Here is an 18,029-nt window from a genome sequence, read left to right on the forward strand (position 1 = left end):
ATTAAGATCATTTGAATCGAGAATCTATCTCCTCTACTGAACTCTTCCCTTCCCAAACAGGTCTTTTTCCCCAGTTTACTCACAAAAATAGAATTCATCTTCCTCCCCAAACCCTTGTTTCAGCTTCCCTTAGTAGTACCATTGTCATCCAGATTCAACTTTTCCCCTTCCCTCACTCCTCCATACCCAAAATTGGGTGCCAAATCATTGTCTACTTTCTGAAATAGGTGTTTCCCCAATTGCCACTCCTAATGCTTGGTTTTTAAAGATATTTTAAGTGACTGTTCTTTGTGAATTTGATTACTTCATTAAAAAAAAAAAACCCAAGAACTTTTAAAAAAGGGAAGAGGGTTTAATTTACTCATGAGAAAAAAAAATCAGCATCAGATATGGATAGAGAGGATCAAATGGGATTGAGAGAGTACTCTGGTTCAAATTTTTGATTTAGCCAACATCAATAATTTGAGCTGTTCCAGGATAAAAAAATACTTGACAGCATAGTGCAGTATTGGACCTAAGAGTTAGAAAGGACCAAGGTTCAAATCCTGCCTTGAAAATTACTAGTAGCATTTACTAGTTTGCCTCAGTCTCATTTGTGTAATGAGTCAGAACTCATTTTAAGTGTATAGCACAGTGTCTGACACACACATAGCTGGCACATGAAATTCTCAAAAAAACTGGTTCCTTCACCACCAACAACCCAGTTCCCTCTCCCCCAAACTACTAAAAATGTGATCATTCAAGGCACTAATTTGGAAAACAATCAAAGTTTAATTGGAAAGCTTAAAGCATAGCAGTATGTACAGTTAAATCTATAATACAATGATACAATAAATACTAACTTCACCAACTCCCAGTCTCCAATTTTGTGGTCACATCCATTTGGAAACCAGTAGCCAACTAAGTCTTTTTATTCTCACATCAGAAAAATATTACCTAAAAAGTTAGTATACTAAATCTCATGGATTAATTTTCATAGTTGGGTTTCCAAATAAACCCCATCATTAAAAATTCATAAAGAACACAGTACTAGTTTGTTTTTAATCTCTGCAGATTTATTGTAGAGTAAATTTGCCTTAATATAGTACAGAACAGTTAAAGCTGATAATGCAACAGATAAACCTGTACACTGTGAGGTGGTTTCTATACCAAATAAATCATACTGCTCATTCAATATTCAAATCCCTTAACAAAAAGGTTTCTTCAAATAACCTTAGCATATAAAAAAAAATGGCTCTTAGGTATGTCAAAGCATTCAAAAATTATCAAATAAACTCATTTGTGGCCAAATTACTATTACTACCTGATATATTTTTAAACTTATGGCAGAAATCAGTACCAGATACACTGGAAAAACATGGCCCTTGAAAGTTAAGCTTTTTTGTACCAAAGCTAGAATGACTGGCAGCAAAACAAATATCTTCAAACAGATCATTTATGCCTTTTGGTGAAATGATATTCTAATACTATTTTAAGGTATGGGGAACGTTATTAGTCTTTATTAAAAATTTTAAGTTCATCAAGTGATATGAGGCAAACCAAAACCTAACAATGTAAATGTACTGTTGGCGTACAAACAACATTTTAGTTTGTTATAATCAACAAATTTAAAAACTTTGCACCAGCCTGGCAAAAACTGCCCCATCTTTGGGGTATTAGGTGGGATGAAGGTTGGAGCAGAATTTTAAAGACTCAGAAGATGGGAAAGGTGCTTTGGCTGGGAAAATGACAATTTTGCAAAGCTGGTTTACATTTGTCTTTGTCCTCAATCCAAGCAATTCTTTAAAAAGAAAAAAATAAACAACATGCACTCATTTTTGGCATCTTCAAACAATTTAACTTAATACTAAAATGTATATATTACTAAAAAAACAATTGCACAGTAGTGAGCAATATATTCCCAAATGCTGACCTTATCAACACTCATTAGTACTATCTGATGACAAGTTGCCTATAATGCTTATTGCATTAATTTTAGTTACCACACAATAGAGTTAGTTGTCTCCCAAAAGTAAAATTTGTGCTATTATATATTATTTGTCATGGACCCTTCAAGCACTGCCCAAAATTTATATTAAGCTCTAATTGCTACGCCAACTTCATGTAATGAATATGGTCCCTTGGTGGTGATTAGTTCATAGGGCATTTAACTTTTGAGTCTGCCACAGACAACGGGCAGTTATGAAAAAGAAAAATTAAGATTTTTTTAAACTCTCTAAAACATAACTACTCCAAATTTATCTACTATGAAAAGACAGGTTTTCAATGCCCCAAATGACAGTTAAGAAACTATCCAAATGTATGAAAGATTTCATGAGTGCATTCAACTCGACCTTTTATCACCTTCTAGCCACATCCAGATACTGACCCTGAAAAGGCCTAACAAGCTCTCTAGGCTTGAGACTTGCCCAAGCTAAATATTAACAGTAGTGACCACAAATCAGAAGACTAGTTAGAAACACATTTTTATTCTTAAATGTGCCAATAAAAAAAAATCCCATTTTCAGATCATAAGATGTTAATACATACAACAAAAAAAAAAAAAAAAAAAAAAAAAAAATTTACACTACTCTACTGATGTAAATTTACAGAGCTCTTAAAATATCCAGACCCTTTCTGATTATTAGATGGTTCAAATAGCCTTCTAGGTTACACTTACATTGAACAAACATCACAAAATCCCTTATAATAATGTAAACAAAATAACTTTCTTCCTAAAAGGTTAATTTTTTTCTTTTCATTTCAGTCCATTCTTTCAGGACTTGCACTCCTACGAGGACTTCCAGAAGGTGACCGGCTAAAATAAAGGAAAAGAAATTATTGAACTTAGCAAAAGATTAAAAAAAACAAAACAAAAAAAAAACCCATCCCCTGACTTTTCTTTCAAGTTAAAAATATTAGTCCAATAAGTCTTATTACCTTCTGTGTTATGTTCAAAAGCAACATATATGGTTAAAAAACGAAAATTGAGAAATGTTAATATAAACTTCAAAAAATACTATCACAAAGATTAATAATAACTTAGTTCTCATCTTGCCAAATTTCTGTTATCGGTTTCTAGATTATCCCAAACTCAAGAAAGACCTACATAAATTCTTTTTAGCAACCAAGTGGCCAATCCCATTTAAGCATGTAACTCTTGCCTAATTTTTTGTAGATTTAAATTAGCCAAAGCAACTGTATTACTTTGTCTATTAATCGAAACCTTTTCTTCCCTAATATAAATCTTTCTTTATAGTTATTAGTTTCTGACTACTTACACCAAATACTAAAAAGGACACATTATTTATTACTTAACTCATAAGACAATGTCCATACCCCATTCCATCAAAATTACTTATGTGTTATATTCAAAACTTGCCTGTAATACAAGTAATGAATACCCTGATGTGGTCTCATGCATTCAATCAAATCTGTACTATCTGAAATTATACATAAAATATGTTCATTATGGAAATATGCAGTGTGAATTCAAATAATGAGATGGTTTTCATTATTTGCACTTAACTATAAATCATTTCAAAGATAAGAGTTTTAAATAAAAATTTGTACTATATTTAGGACCACACATAAGTATATAATACACTGTATATAGCAGCAATTCTCCAAAGAACTTGGAAGAATGGAGACCATATTTAAAAAAAAAACAAACACATGGAAAACAGTATCAGCTGTTGCGATAAAAAAATCCAACTTACCTTCTCTTTGGAGATGGTGATCTAGATTTTGATCGGCTGTCAAAACATGAGAAATTTTGTTAATAAAAATGAGTACTTACTAAGTCTTTTCTAATAGCACATCATGAAATGAACACCAAACAAATGTTATCCATCATTTATAGAATACTCAAGAAATTGAAGGCCATGAGATCAAGAATAAATCACAGCTCAGATATATACTCAAGCTAATCTGTGGCGGCTATAAACAGAATCTGAAATTCTACATCAAAAAACTAATCATTACATATGACATTTTAAGATAGTCAGCCTATAGCATTTTCAATTCATTTTCACAACCAACCCAGAGCATTAGCATTTCCTTCACATGATATGTAAAAATTTAGAATGCAGAATTTCAAATTAAATCAGAAAATGATTTAGACCCAAGAAAAGGCATGAAATCTTTAACTGGTGATATATATATTACTGTCAATATTCTTCATTATTTGGAGTATTTTTAAGCATTTTATAATATGGCAAACTTCAGATTTTCCTTTTAACTCATGAATCTTGATCTTCCAAGTATTTTAAGTTTCAAGTATTTCAACTTTTTGAGTTTTGGAGGTTATTTACCCTACCTGCTTCTTGGCCTTGAAAGAGACCTGGATCTGGACCTTGAGCGGGATGATCTTGATGGAAAGGAAGAAAAAAGATGAAATATAAGGTTAACAATACTAAAAACGAGCCTTTTCATCTCTAAGTAACACTGGCATCTATGCGTAATTTTCATTTTGCAAAATCATAAACATATCTAATTAGAAGATGCCAACTTTAAAAAAAAAGTTGAGATCTTCAAATAACAGGATACAGTAAATCTTGGGGCAGATTTCCCCAAGACACAAGACTTGATATGACCAAAATACCTGAGCAATACCCTACCTGAGGTTGGGGGGGAGGGGGAGGAATTGGAAAAACCATTTATTTCACACTAGGCTAAATGGCCAGTTTATATACTATTGAATGAATATAATTGTCAGAATGCTTTTAAAAGTTTGGCATACAGATTAAGAATTCATGCTGAAACCTGAAGCCTTATTTTCTACAATCAGCTTAAGATTTTCAAAACAAAATCTATCAAAACTCATGCATGAATAAATTGGCCTATTAAGACCAAGGAACTTTTAAAATAACTAGACAGCCATATCATTATCAACCTTCAGATATTGCCATACACACATATATATTTCGAGTTTCCTTTATGTTGTAATTATCAAAGTACAACATATCAATTATTAATTATCAAAAAAAATTCTATTATGCTTAAAATTACAAAAAAAAAACAAAAAAAAACACAAAAACAAAAACAAAAAAAACCCACCCCATTTCTGCTATGCTAAGATCAGTAACTAAGGGAAACAGCAGTTTTTATTTCGTCTTTCCCACAAAAATTTCAAGTTAAAACGGAACTTTAAAGAGTAGGCAATTTTATAGAATTTAAGATATTAGGTGAGATTTAAACCTCAGTCACCTGACTCTAAAAACCCAACATTCCAATTATTTTGTTCATATCACCCTCAGATTTCTCAAGTCTATTCTTCCAAGATATGTTTTTCCAAAACTTTCATCATTAATTAGACTGTAAAATTTAAGCTTTAGTTCAATCTGTTAACCAAGTCCTTTTCTCCTGCCAGTTTTCAAGTGAAAGTAAACAGCTAAGCCAAAGTGGCCCAGAAGCAGAAGTATACATCTTTGGTGAGGGCATGATATCAATGCTAAGAAGTATCCATGGGAAGGGAAAAATTTGAAACAAAGTATGAAGCACAGAAAAGTATTACAAAGAACACCCACGAAACTCCAGAAGACCTGGGTTCAGAGAAATGGCCTAAATTCATCTTGAACTCTTAGGCTTCACTGAAGTGAGACTGAGGGACAGATTAACCTGGTTTGGCAGAATTGCACTACTTGCGAATTCTGTGCCAATGAAACCACAAATACAGTTCTACTCCCCCCTTTATAAAACACTCAGTTTGGGGGGTGGGGGGGGAGAGAAATCAAATTTCCCCAATAATGAAGTTTAAGTTCATCAAGTGAACTGAGGGAAAGTAGTACAAAATACTCTGAAAGAATACTGGATTTAGAGAAATGAGAATCTAGCTCTGCTTGCAAAGCCTGGATGATCCTTTAAGGCCTGACGTTTCAATTCTAAATCTATGCTGCTACAATTAATTCTCCCTCTATTTTTCAAAATCTTGTTCAACCAAGATGGTCCCAAAAGGACACAATTTTTAATCTAGTTAAACATAAGAAAATTCAACATACTGGAAATACCTCGATCTTTTTAAAGAACCAGATCGAGATCGGATTGAAGCAGACCTAGATCTACGAAGAGATGCAGATCTTGACCTTCGAGGAGATGCAGACCTTGACCTGAAAAAAGAGGAATTTTAAGTCAACTACTGCAGGAAGTAATGTCTTCATAATGAAACATTTTTTTGAAAAACAGAAACAAGAACCTACCTCCTACCACGACTCCTGCTTCGCGAGCGAGAGTATCTCCTTCCTCTGGACCTTGAGTGAGATCGAGACCGTGACCTATTTTCAAGTTAGAGAAAACAAGTGTTAGATTTAAAAATTCCATTTATTTACTAATGTTTGTGTACCTCTGCTGAAATCAAATTTCAGACAACTATTTAAAACAGTGTCTGTCAGATGGAAATAAACTCAGGGCCTATTAATTGTCGAGTATTTTTTTTTTACTACCTAGAAAAGATTTGTTAAAAGCTGAATTACATTTTAGAATTACATAATATAAAACACTATAATGTGTATTTAAAATAAACCTTGCAAGTTTGCAGGTCGACCCTCTTTGGCCCAAGGTCTAGCAGATCTAGACGATCTAGAAGTATCTATAGCCGATCGCTGCATCTAGAAGTTTTCTTCAATCTAACGACGATCAAACTGACAGCCAAATGAGCCAGGTGAGGCTTGATTGACGCAAGAAGATTTTTCTAGGTGGGAATGTGGTCAATCTGGTGTTCCTCTTTCTAAACCGGAGGGGGGCCCCAATTGAAAGCCAAATTTACTGTTACGGCGATCACCGTCTCAAATTTTCTGCCCTTTAAAGAATAAAGTGAAGCTAGGTGTAGATGGCTCGAGGGGATCTGGCCTCTTATGCTGATCACCTCAAGGTCTAGGAGGATCTTAATTGTCGGATTTGCAAGGCGCCTCAGCATGATATCTTAAGGCTCGTGACATTCTGAATCAAGGCGACTGACTCAAACGAAGAAACCTGAAAGGTTTTGACCAGGTTGATTATTAATATATTAACATTTTTAAAATTAAACACAAACTGTAAAATACACCTGACAATTAACACATAAAAAGTTTATAGAAAAAAATAGTATTTTCTTCTTTGCTAACAAAAGAATTACATGATTAACCGTTATATACCAACCGTTCCTTTTTTTCCAAATAAATACCTGCTTCTCCTTCGGCGACTGTAGCGATGACAATCATAAGCATAATGACCTTTCTCCCCACACTCATAACATCTATCATTAGGATCAAATGGTCGTCGTGCAGGTGGTCTGTCATATCTAGATCTTCTGGGCATTCCTGTTGACAATTCAACTCTTACCCGAGAGCCACAAATCACTCTGCAAAATTGGATAAATGTATATTGTGTTAAAAACACACAAACACCCCTTAACATATTTGTGGTCTAAACTGACAAGGTATAACTGACACCAAACTTTAATACATACTTTCCATCAAGTCCTCGAACTGCATCCTCCGCATCTCTCGGATCTTCGAATTCCACAAAAGCAAATCCTGGAGGGTTTCTGGCAATCCAAACTGTTCTTAAGGGACCATAGTAACTAAAAGCTCTTTCTAATTCTCCTTTGCCGGCACCAGTTCCCAGGTTGCCAACATACACTTTGGTCTCTGTCAGAGAACAAAAAAAAACGGCATTCCGCATTAGAAGACCCCAGAACGATTTAAAGCCGCATCAGGGCGGCAAAAACTGACTGAAGAATGATCTGGAATAACCAAACAGATTAAAAAAAAAAATTTACCGGTTCAAATGTGGCCCCATTTCTTTTGTCCTGACTTAATTATGAGCGGCGGAACTACCATCACCCAGCTCCGGCACAAAGGTAGGGAGGAGCCCCCAGCTCCCGAGCTCCACCCACCTCCAGCCCCGAAAAACCGAATGGACGCTCTAACGCACCCCTCGGGAGCCAGGGCAGGCCCCGACCGCGGGGTCAGAGCCATCCCGGCCCGGGGCCCGCCTTCCAGACTAGGCCGCAAGTGCCCTGGCAAAGCTTCGGGGCAGAGGGTGCCTCCGGGGCTCCAAGGCCTGGCTCCCACCGGCACTAACCCGGTCCCGAGTGCGGGGGGAAGGGGGAGCTGCAAGCTCGGCGGTTGGAGGGGGAGGGGAGAGGTGAAGGCGCCAGGACCTGCGCCACGGCGAGGGGCAACGTGCGCAAAATGGCAGCCGCCTTCTGCCGCGGCCAACGGCGCCAAAGCAGGGAAGAAGTTAGGGAAAAGCCAGGAAGCGCTGCAGCCGTTATTGAGAAACACTGGAGGCCCTCGGCTCTCTTCCCACAAGTAAAGACCTGCGCCGTAGGGCTCTCCTCCGACGGCCGCCCTCCCCCGAGCCCCTTCCCCCACCCCCCACTATGGCTCCGTGTGGCGCCAAGACGAGGTCCGCCATTACGCACGAGGAACAACCGTCTCCCAACAGCCGCCAGCCTCGGCCCGCCTCGAGTCCCACCGCCGGGCCCGTGACCCGTCCCGGTCCCGTTCCCGTTCCTCGTTTCCCTCCCCGGTCCGTACCTCCTCCATACCGCCCATAACGCGACATGGTGTCCGGCCTTGGAGCTCGCGGCACTCCGCAGGAATCTAGCCTGGGTCGAGGTGTCGCCAACCTCCACTCGGCGGTTCGAGCAACTCCCGGGTAGAGTGCTCCGGGGTTGAATTTATATACCCGGGCTCCTCCTCCTTGGCCGTACGCATGCGTCATTTCGTCATCACGCGCAGCACAAAGGCGCGGGGCGGAAACGGTCGCGAAGCGATACGGAAGAAGGCCGACCGCCGTGAAAGCTGGGATCCCCGGCGGCGGAGGGATTTGTTGTCATGGGAACACTGGGATCACCATCTCTCGCCCCGCCTCCAGCTTGAGCTTTCCTCGTCCTTTCCTGCCCAACCTTTCTCCTTCCTTCCTCCTTTCCCCCTCCCCCCTCCCCTACCCCTCCCCTCCCCTTCCCCTCCCCTTCCCCCTTCCCCATCTCCCCCCAAGTTAGGCTCCTCGGGTAGCGGTCATGTCTCCTGTGCTGCTGGGGCGCCCCACCACGAAGCAGTGAGACGCAGCTCCTGACACTTCCTCCGCCCTCCGCCGTGTCAGGATCGCGCCGATGCGGCCCCCGGAGGTCATCGACCCATCGATGAGTCGGGAGCCTGACCCAGGGTGAGGAGGAGAGCGTCCCCACCGCCTCCCGCCGGTTTGGGTCCCCGCAGCCCCGAAGAGGGGAAGAAATGACACCCCCTTCCCCCCCGTGTCCCTCCTCCCCCCTCCCCGCCCCCCCCCCCCGTCCCTTCCTCCTGCGGTGGGGGAGACCGGCCGAATGTCGGAGCGGGGGCTGGGGAAGGGGGGACCGACCCAGGGCCTGGAGCCTGAGCCTGAGCCTGAACCCGAACCTCCCTTCCCCCCGCCTTGTGGCGAGGACCGGGGCACGCGTCCCCTCGGGAGGCAGCCCCGCGGGTCGGAGTTGGCTGTGGTCCCTCCCGCGTTCCTGTTTTTGGATGGCCCCACCGCGGCTCCTCCACCCATGAAGGGCAGCTTACACCTCCTTCCCTCCCAATTTGCGGGGCCGCGTCCTCTACCCATGGCTCTTTTCTTCCCTCCTAATGCGCCTGTTGGCCATGGCTCTCCGCCCCGTGCGCACTCTTCTTGCCCTCGGGGACCAGGCGGAGCCTGGCTAATCTCTGCGCCGGCTGTGTCCCTTCCCTCGGTCCCGGACCCATTAGGCTGATGGACCCCTTCTCAGAATAATGCTTTAAAATGGGTTAAATAAAATACGTAGAATTACAAAGGAAACTGACTATATAGAAATAAAGACGAAACTTCCCCTCCCCAATTCACAGCCTCCTGAAGCGATCCAAGGCTTTTCTTCCTCAGGCTCAACCGCCCCAGCTCTTGGAACCGTTTCTCATTTGGCGTGATCCCAAGATAATTTGCAGAGGGGGCGTGGAGAATCACTATAGATTTTTAAATAGGTCTTGGAACTGTTTCTCTTGTGGCTTGATCTCAAGATAATTTGCGGAGGGGGCGTGGAGAATCTATTAAAAAATAGATTTTTAAAATGTGATGCACAGAATCAAATATGTAACATTACATTATAAAGACTGTACAATATGTAGAATTCAACTTTGGGAAGAAAGGTACATACAAACGTTATTTTTTTTAATAGCTTTTTATTTATAAGTTATATGCGTGGGAAATTTTACAGCATTGACAATTCCCAAACCTTTTGTTCCAATTTTTCACCTCCTTCCTCCCTCCCCCCCATGACAGGTAGACCAATATGTTAAATATGTTAAAGTAGAAATTAAATACAATATCAGTATACATGACCAAACAGTTATTTTGCTGTTCAAAAAGAATCGGACTTTGAAATATTGTACAATTAGCCTGTGAAGGAAATCAAAAATGCAGCCGGACAAAGGTAGAGGGATCGGGAATTCTATGTAGTGGTTCATAGTCATCACCCAGAGTTCTTTCTCTGGGCGTAGCTGATTCAGTTCATTACTGCTCCATTGGAACTGATTTGTTTCATCTCATTGCTGAGGATGGCCAGGTCCATCAGAACTGGTCATCATATAGTATTGTTGTTGAAGTATATAATGATCTCCTGGTCCTGCTCGTTTCCCTCAGCATCAGTTCCTGTAAGTCTCTCCAGGCCTTTCTGAAATCATCCTGTTGGTCATTTCTTACAGAACAGTAATATTCCATAGTATTCATATACCACAATTTATTCAGCCATTCTCCAACTGATGGACATCCATTCAGTTTCCAGTTTCTAGCTACTACAAAAAGGGCTGCCACAAACATTCGTGCACATAGAGGTCCCTTTCCCTTCTTTATGATCTCTTTGGGATAGAAGCCCAGTAGTAGCACTGCTGGATCAAAGGGATGCACAGCTTGATAACTTTTTGAGCATAGTTCCAAATTGCTCTCCAGAATGGTTGGATGTATTCACAATTCCACCAACAATAATATACAACATTATTAAACTTACTTGCTGATACTAATAATCCTTCCCTTTATAAAGACTGGTCACATAAATACGTATGAAAAATCACTAAGGAACAATTTAACAAAGCAATTAAAAATCCAGATTTCATTCGTCTTTACCAGCCACATAAAGCAGACAAGATACCTGATATTTCTGGATGTCCAACTCTAGTCTTCCCTATTAAAAAAGCCTCATGACCTGGAATTGTTCCACAAGAACTAATAAAACATTTCTTGAGTGAGTTACCATCTTTGTCTGGCATGATCTCTCATATGTAGATGGAGATAGGTTCTGAAGGATTTAGAATACAGAAAGACTAAACTTTTGGCTAGTTTAAAGTATCATTTGTTTAATTTAAAAATTGTCAAGAAGTCTGAAAATTTGAGCCTCTTGGTACAATTGGGAACATAGAGTATTTTCATAGAGACTTAAAGACTTTTTAATTTCCCTAGTTAACGAAATTTTGGTAAGGATTAATCTAATATTTGTAGAATTTTATCTTCTCTGGGAAAGAGATATATACAATGATAAAACCTTATTGATTTCAACAAAGTAAGAATTAGATGATCAAAGTCCTTTTTTATACCACTTTGAAAAGAAAGATTACTAAAAATAAATATTGTAGGGTGGAAAGGGATATTTTTCTTTCTCCATTTTTCACTTTTGAGTCAAGGTTTCATTTTAAAAGGGAAAACATTGAAACAGAAGTCAAATAGAAACTTTAGACAATTTTTTTTTATAAATATAAGGAGAGAGGAATACAGCAATATATATGTTTCTGTATAATGTATATAGATTATGTATCCAAGATCTATAGCAGAATCCTTATTTTTAGGTCCAAAGGCTAGAAGTGAATGTTTTCAGCTTGGAGTATACAATTAGAAGATACATTTGATTAGCCTACAGTTACCCAAAAAGTAGTGTTAAAAAGTTTAGAGAGAGTTTGGGTTGATGGGAAAGTCATACTTTGTTCCTTGACTAAACAGATTTAGTTTCCATTAGTAGCACTTTAATAATTTTAATTCAATTCCAAATGTGGAATTTAGACAGAGAATCCAGTTTCCAATCTCATCTGTGACATTAATAGCAGGAATCCTAAGGTCTTTTACCTCTCTCAGCTAATTTTCTTTAATTGTAAAATGACTAGAACCTGAGACTTGTACTACAATTAAATTATTTGCAAGAACTTTTCTCCATAAGAACTTGGCTAAATTTACAAAAAGAAATTTTTAAAAAATCCAACATATAATAAAATGCACCTAAGAAAAACAATAGTAATTAAAACCAAAACCCCCTGCAAAACCAGAAGCTTTCTGTTGGAATCTTTACAAAATGTTAAGTCATTAGAGTTGATAGAGACAATAATTATCTAATTTAGCATGGTTCTGTATGATTGATCTGATCCTATGAGGAGAGTTATGGGCCAGAACTTGAAACAAGGTACTAAGTACAATTGATAGAAACAGTGTTTGTGTTCACACCTTTAGAGAGTTCATATAAGCAAGAAGTATTTAAGTATTCATTGGAGTTCACACGTTTGGGAGATTTCAGGGTTTAGTATGAGATATCCGAATTCACACCTCCCTTGAAGCTCTCAGGACCAGAGAGCACTCTGGGAGGAAACCCATAAACCCACTCTCTCAGAGGAGATCATATATAAGAAACAGACAGAGGCTCTCTGGGGGATTTGAGCTGAAAACATTGAGAGGGGAGCATCAAGTCAGTTCAGGAGAAGCCCACTCTCGGAGCATTGTTTCTATCAGTTGTACTTAGTACCTTGTTTCAAGTTCTGGCCCATAACATCTCCTCATAGGATCAGATCAATCATACTGAACCATGATTAGATAATTATTGTCTCTATCAACTCTAATGACTTAATACTTTGTAATGATTCCAACAGCTTTCCAAAAATCCAATTTTCCCCCAATTGCTCTGTCCAAATATAGAATATCCATAAAATAGGAAGAAAGGAGTTGATGATTTGTGAGATGGGAAAACTGCCATTTTTAGTTCTGGAATTAAATCTTTGTAAGTAGTGTTTCGAAACTAATGACAAACTTGATTTACATTAAATTTTTTTGCTTATGAACCCATCTAATATTTTAGCTCAATTTAATAATATGCTGACATTTTCCAATTAATGCTACTAATATTTAAAACACACTCAGTTCTTCTGTATGATTCAGAAATTAGAATTAAATTCAGACTTAGCTTCCTCCGCAAAATGTTTCTCAACACACAACCAAAAATATTCTAGATTCAGGTTTCTGTTTCATAGATAGTGTGTTACTATTTTTGTATGTCACCTTCATACTATGTTTTCTTAACCATTTTACCATTCCTTTGATTTGCAATAGCAATACAGTTAGTTTCACACTTGGTATTTTTGTTATATGCTTTTGACCACAAATACACCTTTTTGGATTAATTTAAAGTACAAATACCCCAAAATTCAAAGTATCCATTAGGATACATTCTAAGCTAAATAAAAGGCGGTGTTAATGAATTAAGTCATATTATGTGGGCCAATTAGGTTCCAACAGAGAAAATTGCTCAGGACCATTGACCACCAAATCTCCTTCATAAAGGCTTCAAAAATTTTTTTTAAATTTTTTAATGAATTGAGTAAAAGTATGGGTGACTTAGTATAATGAGTGATCCTTACAGGGGAGGGGGGAAAGAGAAAGAGATTTGAAATCTTAGTTAAGAATGGGTATTATCTACAGAGATAATCATGATTCATTTGGACTCCAAAATTCACAATCATTTTCTCCCACTATTTTTGTCTTACTGTAATGTGTGTTGCCTTTGTTCCATTTCAGTTCAATTCACACACTAGTTATGAAATGCCTACTATATTTTAGTGGAAAGAACACCGGATCTGGGGTCAGAAAGTATAGATTCAAATTTTGACTGCACTATTTAACTTTCTGTAGGACTTTTGGCAAATTATTTAATCTCTTTGGGCTTCCGTTTCCTCATCTGTAAATTGTGGGGTTTAGACTAGATGACCTCAAAAGTCATCTCTAGTGCAAAATCCACAGGACTCTAAATTTTGTATTGGGTCAAGGATAATTTTTAGATTTCAGACCTGGGTAATTGGGATGGTAGTAGACTCACAGAAATAGGAGAAGTCAGAGGATACATGAGTGGGCTTAGGGAATACAGAGGATACATGAGTAGGGCTTTCACTGAGAAAGAGGGTGAAGAGAGGTCAGGGCTGATCCTTGATGCACTATTGTACCTAGGAACATAACCCCTTGGGAGATGCTAAGGGGGAATGGTCAGATAGGTAGGAATAAAATCTGAAAGAATTGTGTGGTGACAACTCATTAAGCACATACTGTGAAGCACAGTTTATAAGGAGAGCCTTCTAGTTAAAAGATCTACACATTCCCCCAAGGGGAAAAAAATCATACTCAGACACCTTTCTTTTTGTTACTATCAATTCAAAATTGACCTTCATAACTAAGGTTTTTCTAGCTTGTCTAAAGAAAAAGACAAATTTTCCCAGACTAAGATTTGAATTGGCAACCTAATTATACTATTGTGTGGAATAGAAAGAGGAGATGAAGAACTTACAGGGATGTGTGAATGCTTTTTCTTTATTTTATTTTCATTATTTCTATCTCCTTATGACCTATGTGTAATCCTCTATTTACTTAAATTTGGGACTAGTTGCAGACACAGTTACTTAATCTAAATTGTTGGCATTCATCAATGTCTGACATAATTTAACCTATTAGTTTAAACACTGTCAGCTCAGTTATCTGCTGATTTAAGGTTTCTTACAAGGCAGGTAATTTCAGGGAAATTGAAATATTCCATTCCCATTTTTTTTGGACAGCAATAATCCATTAGGAGACCCCACGCTTCTTAATGTTTTCTAATTTATGGTGCAATGTCTGGTAACAAAATCTATAAAATGGCATGTCTGTACTAACTCTTTAGCCCTCCTGCTGTGAGAATTTTCACCTTCCCTTTTGTTCTCTAAGCAGGATTACTCACACTCATGAGTACTATAATAAACCTTTTCTGCTTTCTACTTTGAGTGAACTCTGAGTAGTCAATTTTGGGTAAGGGTCTTTTGTGTCTCACACTGTGTATGGATAAAAATGGATATTTTATATTGATCTCTATGGTTCCTTTCAACTCTAAAATTCTGTAATTCTTACTTTTTAATTAATTGATATATCTGTTAACAGAGACTATCTTCAATTTATACTCTACTTAGGTGCTTTGATTAATAATACATCGGTGAAACTATTCAGAAGGTATGAAATATTTCACACTCTGGTAATGAAAGCCTTTTAAATTACATAACCTTCTAAAAACATTGTTACCTGATTTCTTTGCTCTTTTAATAGAAAGCTTTATTATTTTACAAGTAATTCAAACACCACAAATACATTTTTATTGTATTGATGTATTTTAGATCAATGACTTAGATTATGATTACATTTAGTCTTTAAGTAAATTAAATATTACAATTGACAATTCACATATCAAAATTTTGTGTGTACGCTAAATCTTATCTTGCAGTGTGGAAAGTACAGAAAATGTAGTAATGAAGAACTGTTCATAATTAACCTTTCATCACTGGAGGCTGAAGTAAAATATACACAAGGTAATATACCTCTTATATGCCTATTAAATTTTTTTCCCCCATACTCTGAAAAAGACCAACTTTTCTCATATCAATTTTGATATTTGATAACACTTATGTGGTTGTGGCAATTGCTGACACTAGGAAGTATACCTCTCCTTAATTTAGGACAGATCATTGTACCTTAACCTGTGCTTTGGTAGATTTCTTTAGGGGAGAGGAGGAAGCTAAAAAGGAATTAGCTTCCTCTGCTAAAATGCAATCATGTTTTGCCTACAAAACTCCTCCCCTTCTGGCACACATCCAAAGCCAAGAGGATGCTTGGTTTTTTTATGATTCCCAGAGCAATTAAACTCATTTAACAAAGGGTTTATTAAGCACCTACTACTTTGTAGGCCCTTAATCAAGGCTAGAGACTGGTGATACAAAAACAAAAAAGTTTCTACTCCAAGGAGTTTACATTCTCCTGAGGAATATACCATGTAAACAGCTAATAAATAGAAAATAATTTGAGGAAGGTAAGAACAATAAGAACTGGGAAGATCAAGACAGACTTCACAAATGAGATCCAGGAAGAGAGGGATTACCAAGGTAAAAGGGAAGCAGGTGTACTCCAGGGATCAAGGTCAGAGTGTATTAAGTATTAAGGCAGGCAGAAAAACAACCCTAAAATGTTGCTGACTTAGAGAAAAACGGAATTGTAGATTTCCCTACCCGTGCCCCTGACCAGTTTAAAAATTAGTTTAGTCAGGCTAAAATGAACACCGGAATTCAGCCACAGATGAAAAAAAAAAAAAGCACAAAAGAGGAACTTGTACCCTAAATATCTAACACTTCAACGATGAGTGATGAGGATGTGGCTTTTTTTTTAGTCTGGTTATAAGTACTCATCTCCTCCTCTCCCAGAAATCTTATCCCAATTATTGCCATTTGCTATCTCTTTACCTTGCCCAATGCTAGCATCTTAACTGAGATCTTCCTCATCTCTTATCTAAACCATTATAATAGTTTCTTGATTTGTATTCATTCTACTTTAATCCTCTATCCAATCCATTCTTTCCATTCTTCATATAGTTAACAAAATAGTTTTCCTAATGAGGTATCTCTAGCATTTCTCTGCTGAAGAACCTTTAGTGATATCCTAACCTCTATCATGAAATACAGACTTTATATTGCGAAATTTAAGGTGATCCACCATCTGGCTCTACTCTGGCTTTCTATGTTGGTTTCAAATTACTCCCCTTTTTCTATTTTACATTATCACCAAATTGGACTCTTAGTTGTTCATGAACTTGTTTGGGGCAATTGCACCTACCTAAACTGACTACTCAAGCGTCGCTCCAAACGATGCATACAGAAAGAATTTATTAGAATCGCAAGAAGTGGACTGTCCTGGCCTGTGGGCCTGAAAGGACAGCAAGGATACCCACAGGAGGAGAGTCACTCACTTGAAGATGCTTACAACTTTTATACATTTCAGACAAAGAACCCCCAAAATCCCACCCTCTACAGGCTGTGATTGGTTACATAAACCTTTATTCCCCCTATTTGGTCAATGGAATGCAGTGAAAAAGGTGATATACAGCTTCAGCCACTTAATTCCTTCTTTGGACAATGGAATGAAGTCCAGGTCTCATCTAAAATCATGTGACTGCCCTATAGGCCTGATCTACTTAACAGTCTCTGATCAATATGTGCTTAATCTGTAAGTTCATCTTTCCACACAATCCCCCCTGTTATTCATAAATATATATGCATATATATTTCCTCATGAAGAACTAACATTGTGATCAAATTCGATTAACATTTCTACACATTGCTTGTTAATCTCTTCATCAGGATCATCCCCTGCTACCGCCTCCTATCCCTCCTTTTGTAAAATCATCATTTTAATGGCATCCTCTGTCTGTAAGATTCTTGACAGTGACCTCCGAACTATTTTTGTTACCAGTGTAATCATACAGGATAAATAGAGTGGCAACAGGATGATTCCACTTATAGCTATTAACCCATATCCCAACAGTTGTTTCCACCAGCTTCCACCGAACAATGACCACCAGCCAGTAGCAAAGGGAGATTTTCAAACCTGCACAGGTACATGTGCAATCTTACGGATGTTCTTTGTGATTTCCTTAACAATTTGCCCATTATCATCAATCTGCATACGGCAGGTGGACAAATTCAGTTTCCCACAGACCCCTCCTTCCTCTGCTAGCAAATAGTCTAAGACTAGCAGATGTTGTAACATTGCTTCCCTTGTCTGAGTTGCCTGATTGACCAGTAGATCTAAAGCTTGAGTAGTTTGGTTGGTTATTATCTCTAGGACTGCCTGTAGCCTAATCAACCAATTTAACACATATATCAGCATTCAGTACTTCCAACTACCATCCTGGGCCCATGTTGCTGGTCTGTACTCTTATAATTCTCTTCGGAGGCCAGGCATCTCCCCACCCATTGGCATCATTT

At 38.2% G+C, this 18,029-nt stretch overlaps 2 protein-coding genes across 10 annotated transcripts in view; one reads left to right on the top strand and one right to left on the bottom strand.

Annotated features, from left to right (window-relative positions):
* Window positions 1-751: 751 nt before the first annotated feature.
* SRSF7 (serine and arginine rich splicing factor 7) lies at window positions 752-8,730 on the bottom strand. 2 transcript variants are annotated; one of them, XM_031950374.1, is made up of 8 exons: window positions 8,499-8,730; window positions 7,424-7,604; window positions 7,139-7,315; window positions 6,177-6,251; window positions 5,988-6,086; window positions 4,298-4,348; window positions 3,699-3,734; window positions 752-2,797 (listed from the first exon to the last, which is right to left on the bottom strand). In XM_031950374.1, the coding sequence occupies exons 1-8, from the start codon at window positions 8,683-8,685 to the stop codon at window positions 2,743-2,745; spliced, it is 861 nt and encodes a 286-aa protein (XP_031806234.1). In that variant the 5' UTR covers window positions 8,686-8,730; the 3' UTR covers window positions 752-2,742. The 2 variants fall into 2 exon arrangements, with proteins under 2 accessions (XP_031806234.1, XP_031806233.1); XM_031950373.1 differs by having other exon boundaries at window positions 5,979-6,086.
* Window positions 8,731-8,855: 125 nt separating this feature from the next.
* The window catches only part of GEMIN6 (gem nuclear organelle associated protein 6), a 38,343-nt gene continuing 29,169 nt past the window's right edge, over window positions 8,856-18,029 (top strand). For 3 of the 8 annotated variants that reach the window (XM_031950363.1, XM_031950365.1, XM_031950362.1), the window contains exons 1-2: window positions 8,875-9,129; window positions 15,500-15,584. The gene's annotated coding sequence lies outside the window, so the exon portion shown is untranslated. Of the gene's footprint in view, window positions 9,130-15,191; window positions 15,232-15,499; window positions 15,585-18,029 lie in introns of all 8 variants that reach the window. The other 5 variants (XM_031950366.1, XM_031950364.1, XM_031950368.1 and 2 more) reach the window with 4 other exon arrangements.

The sequence above is a fragment of the Sarcophilus harrisii genome, chromosome 2 (genome assembly GCF_902635505.1).
Source record: "Sarcophilus harrisii chromosome 2, mSarHar1.11, whole genome shotgun sequence".
Classification (NCBI taxonomy): Eukaryota; Metazoa; Chordata; class Mammalia; order Dasyuromorphia; family Dasyuridae; genus Sarcophilus; species Sarcophilus harrisii.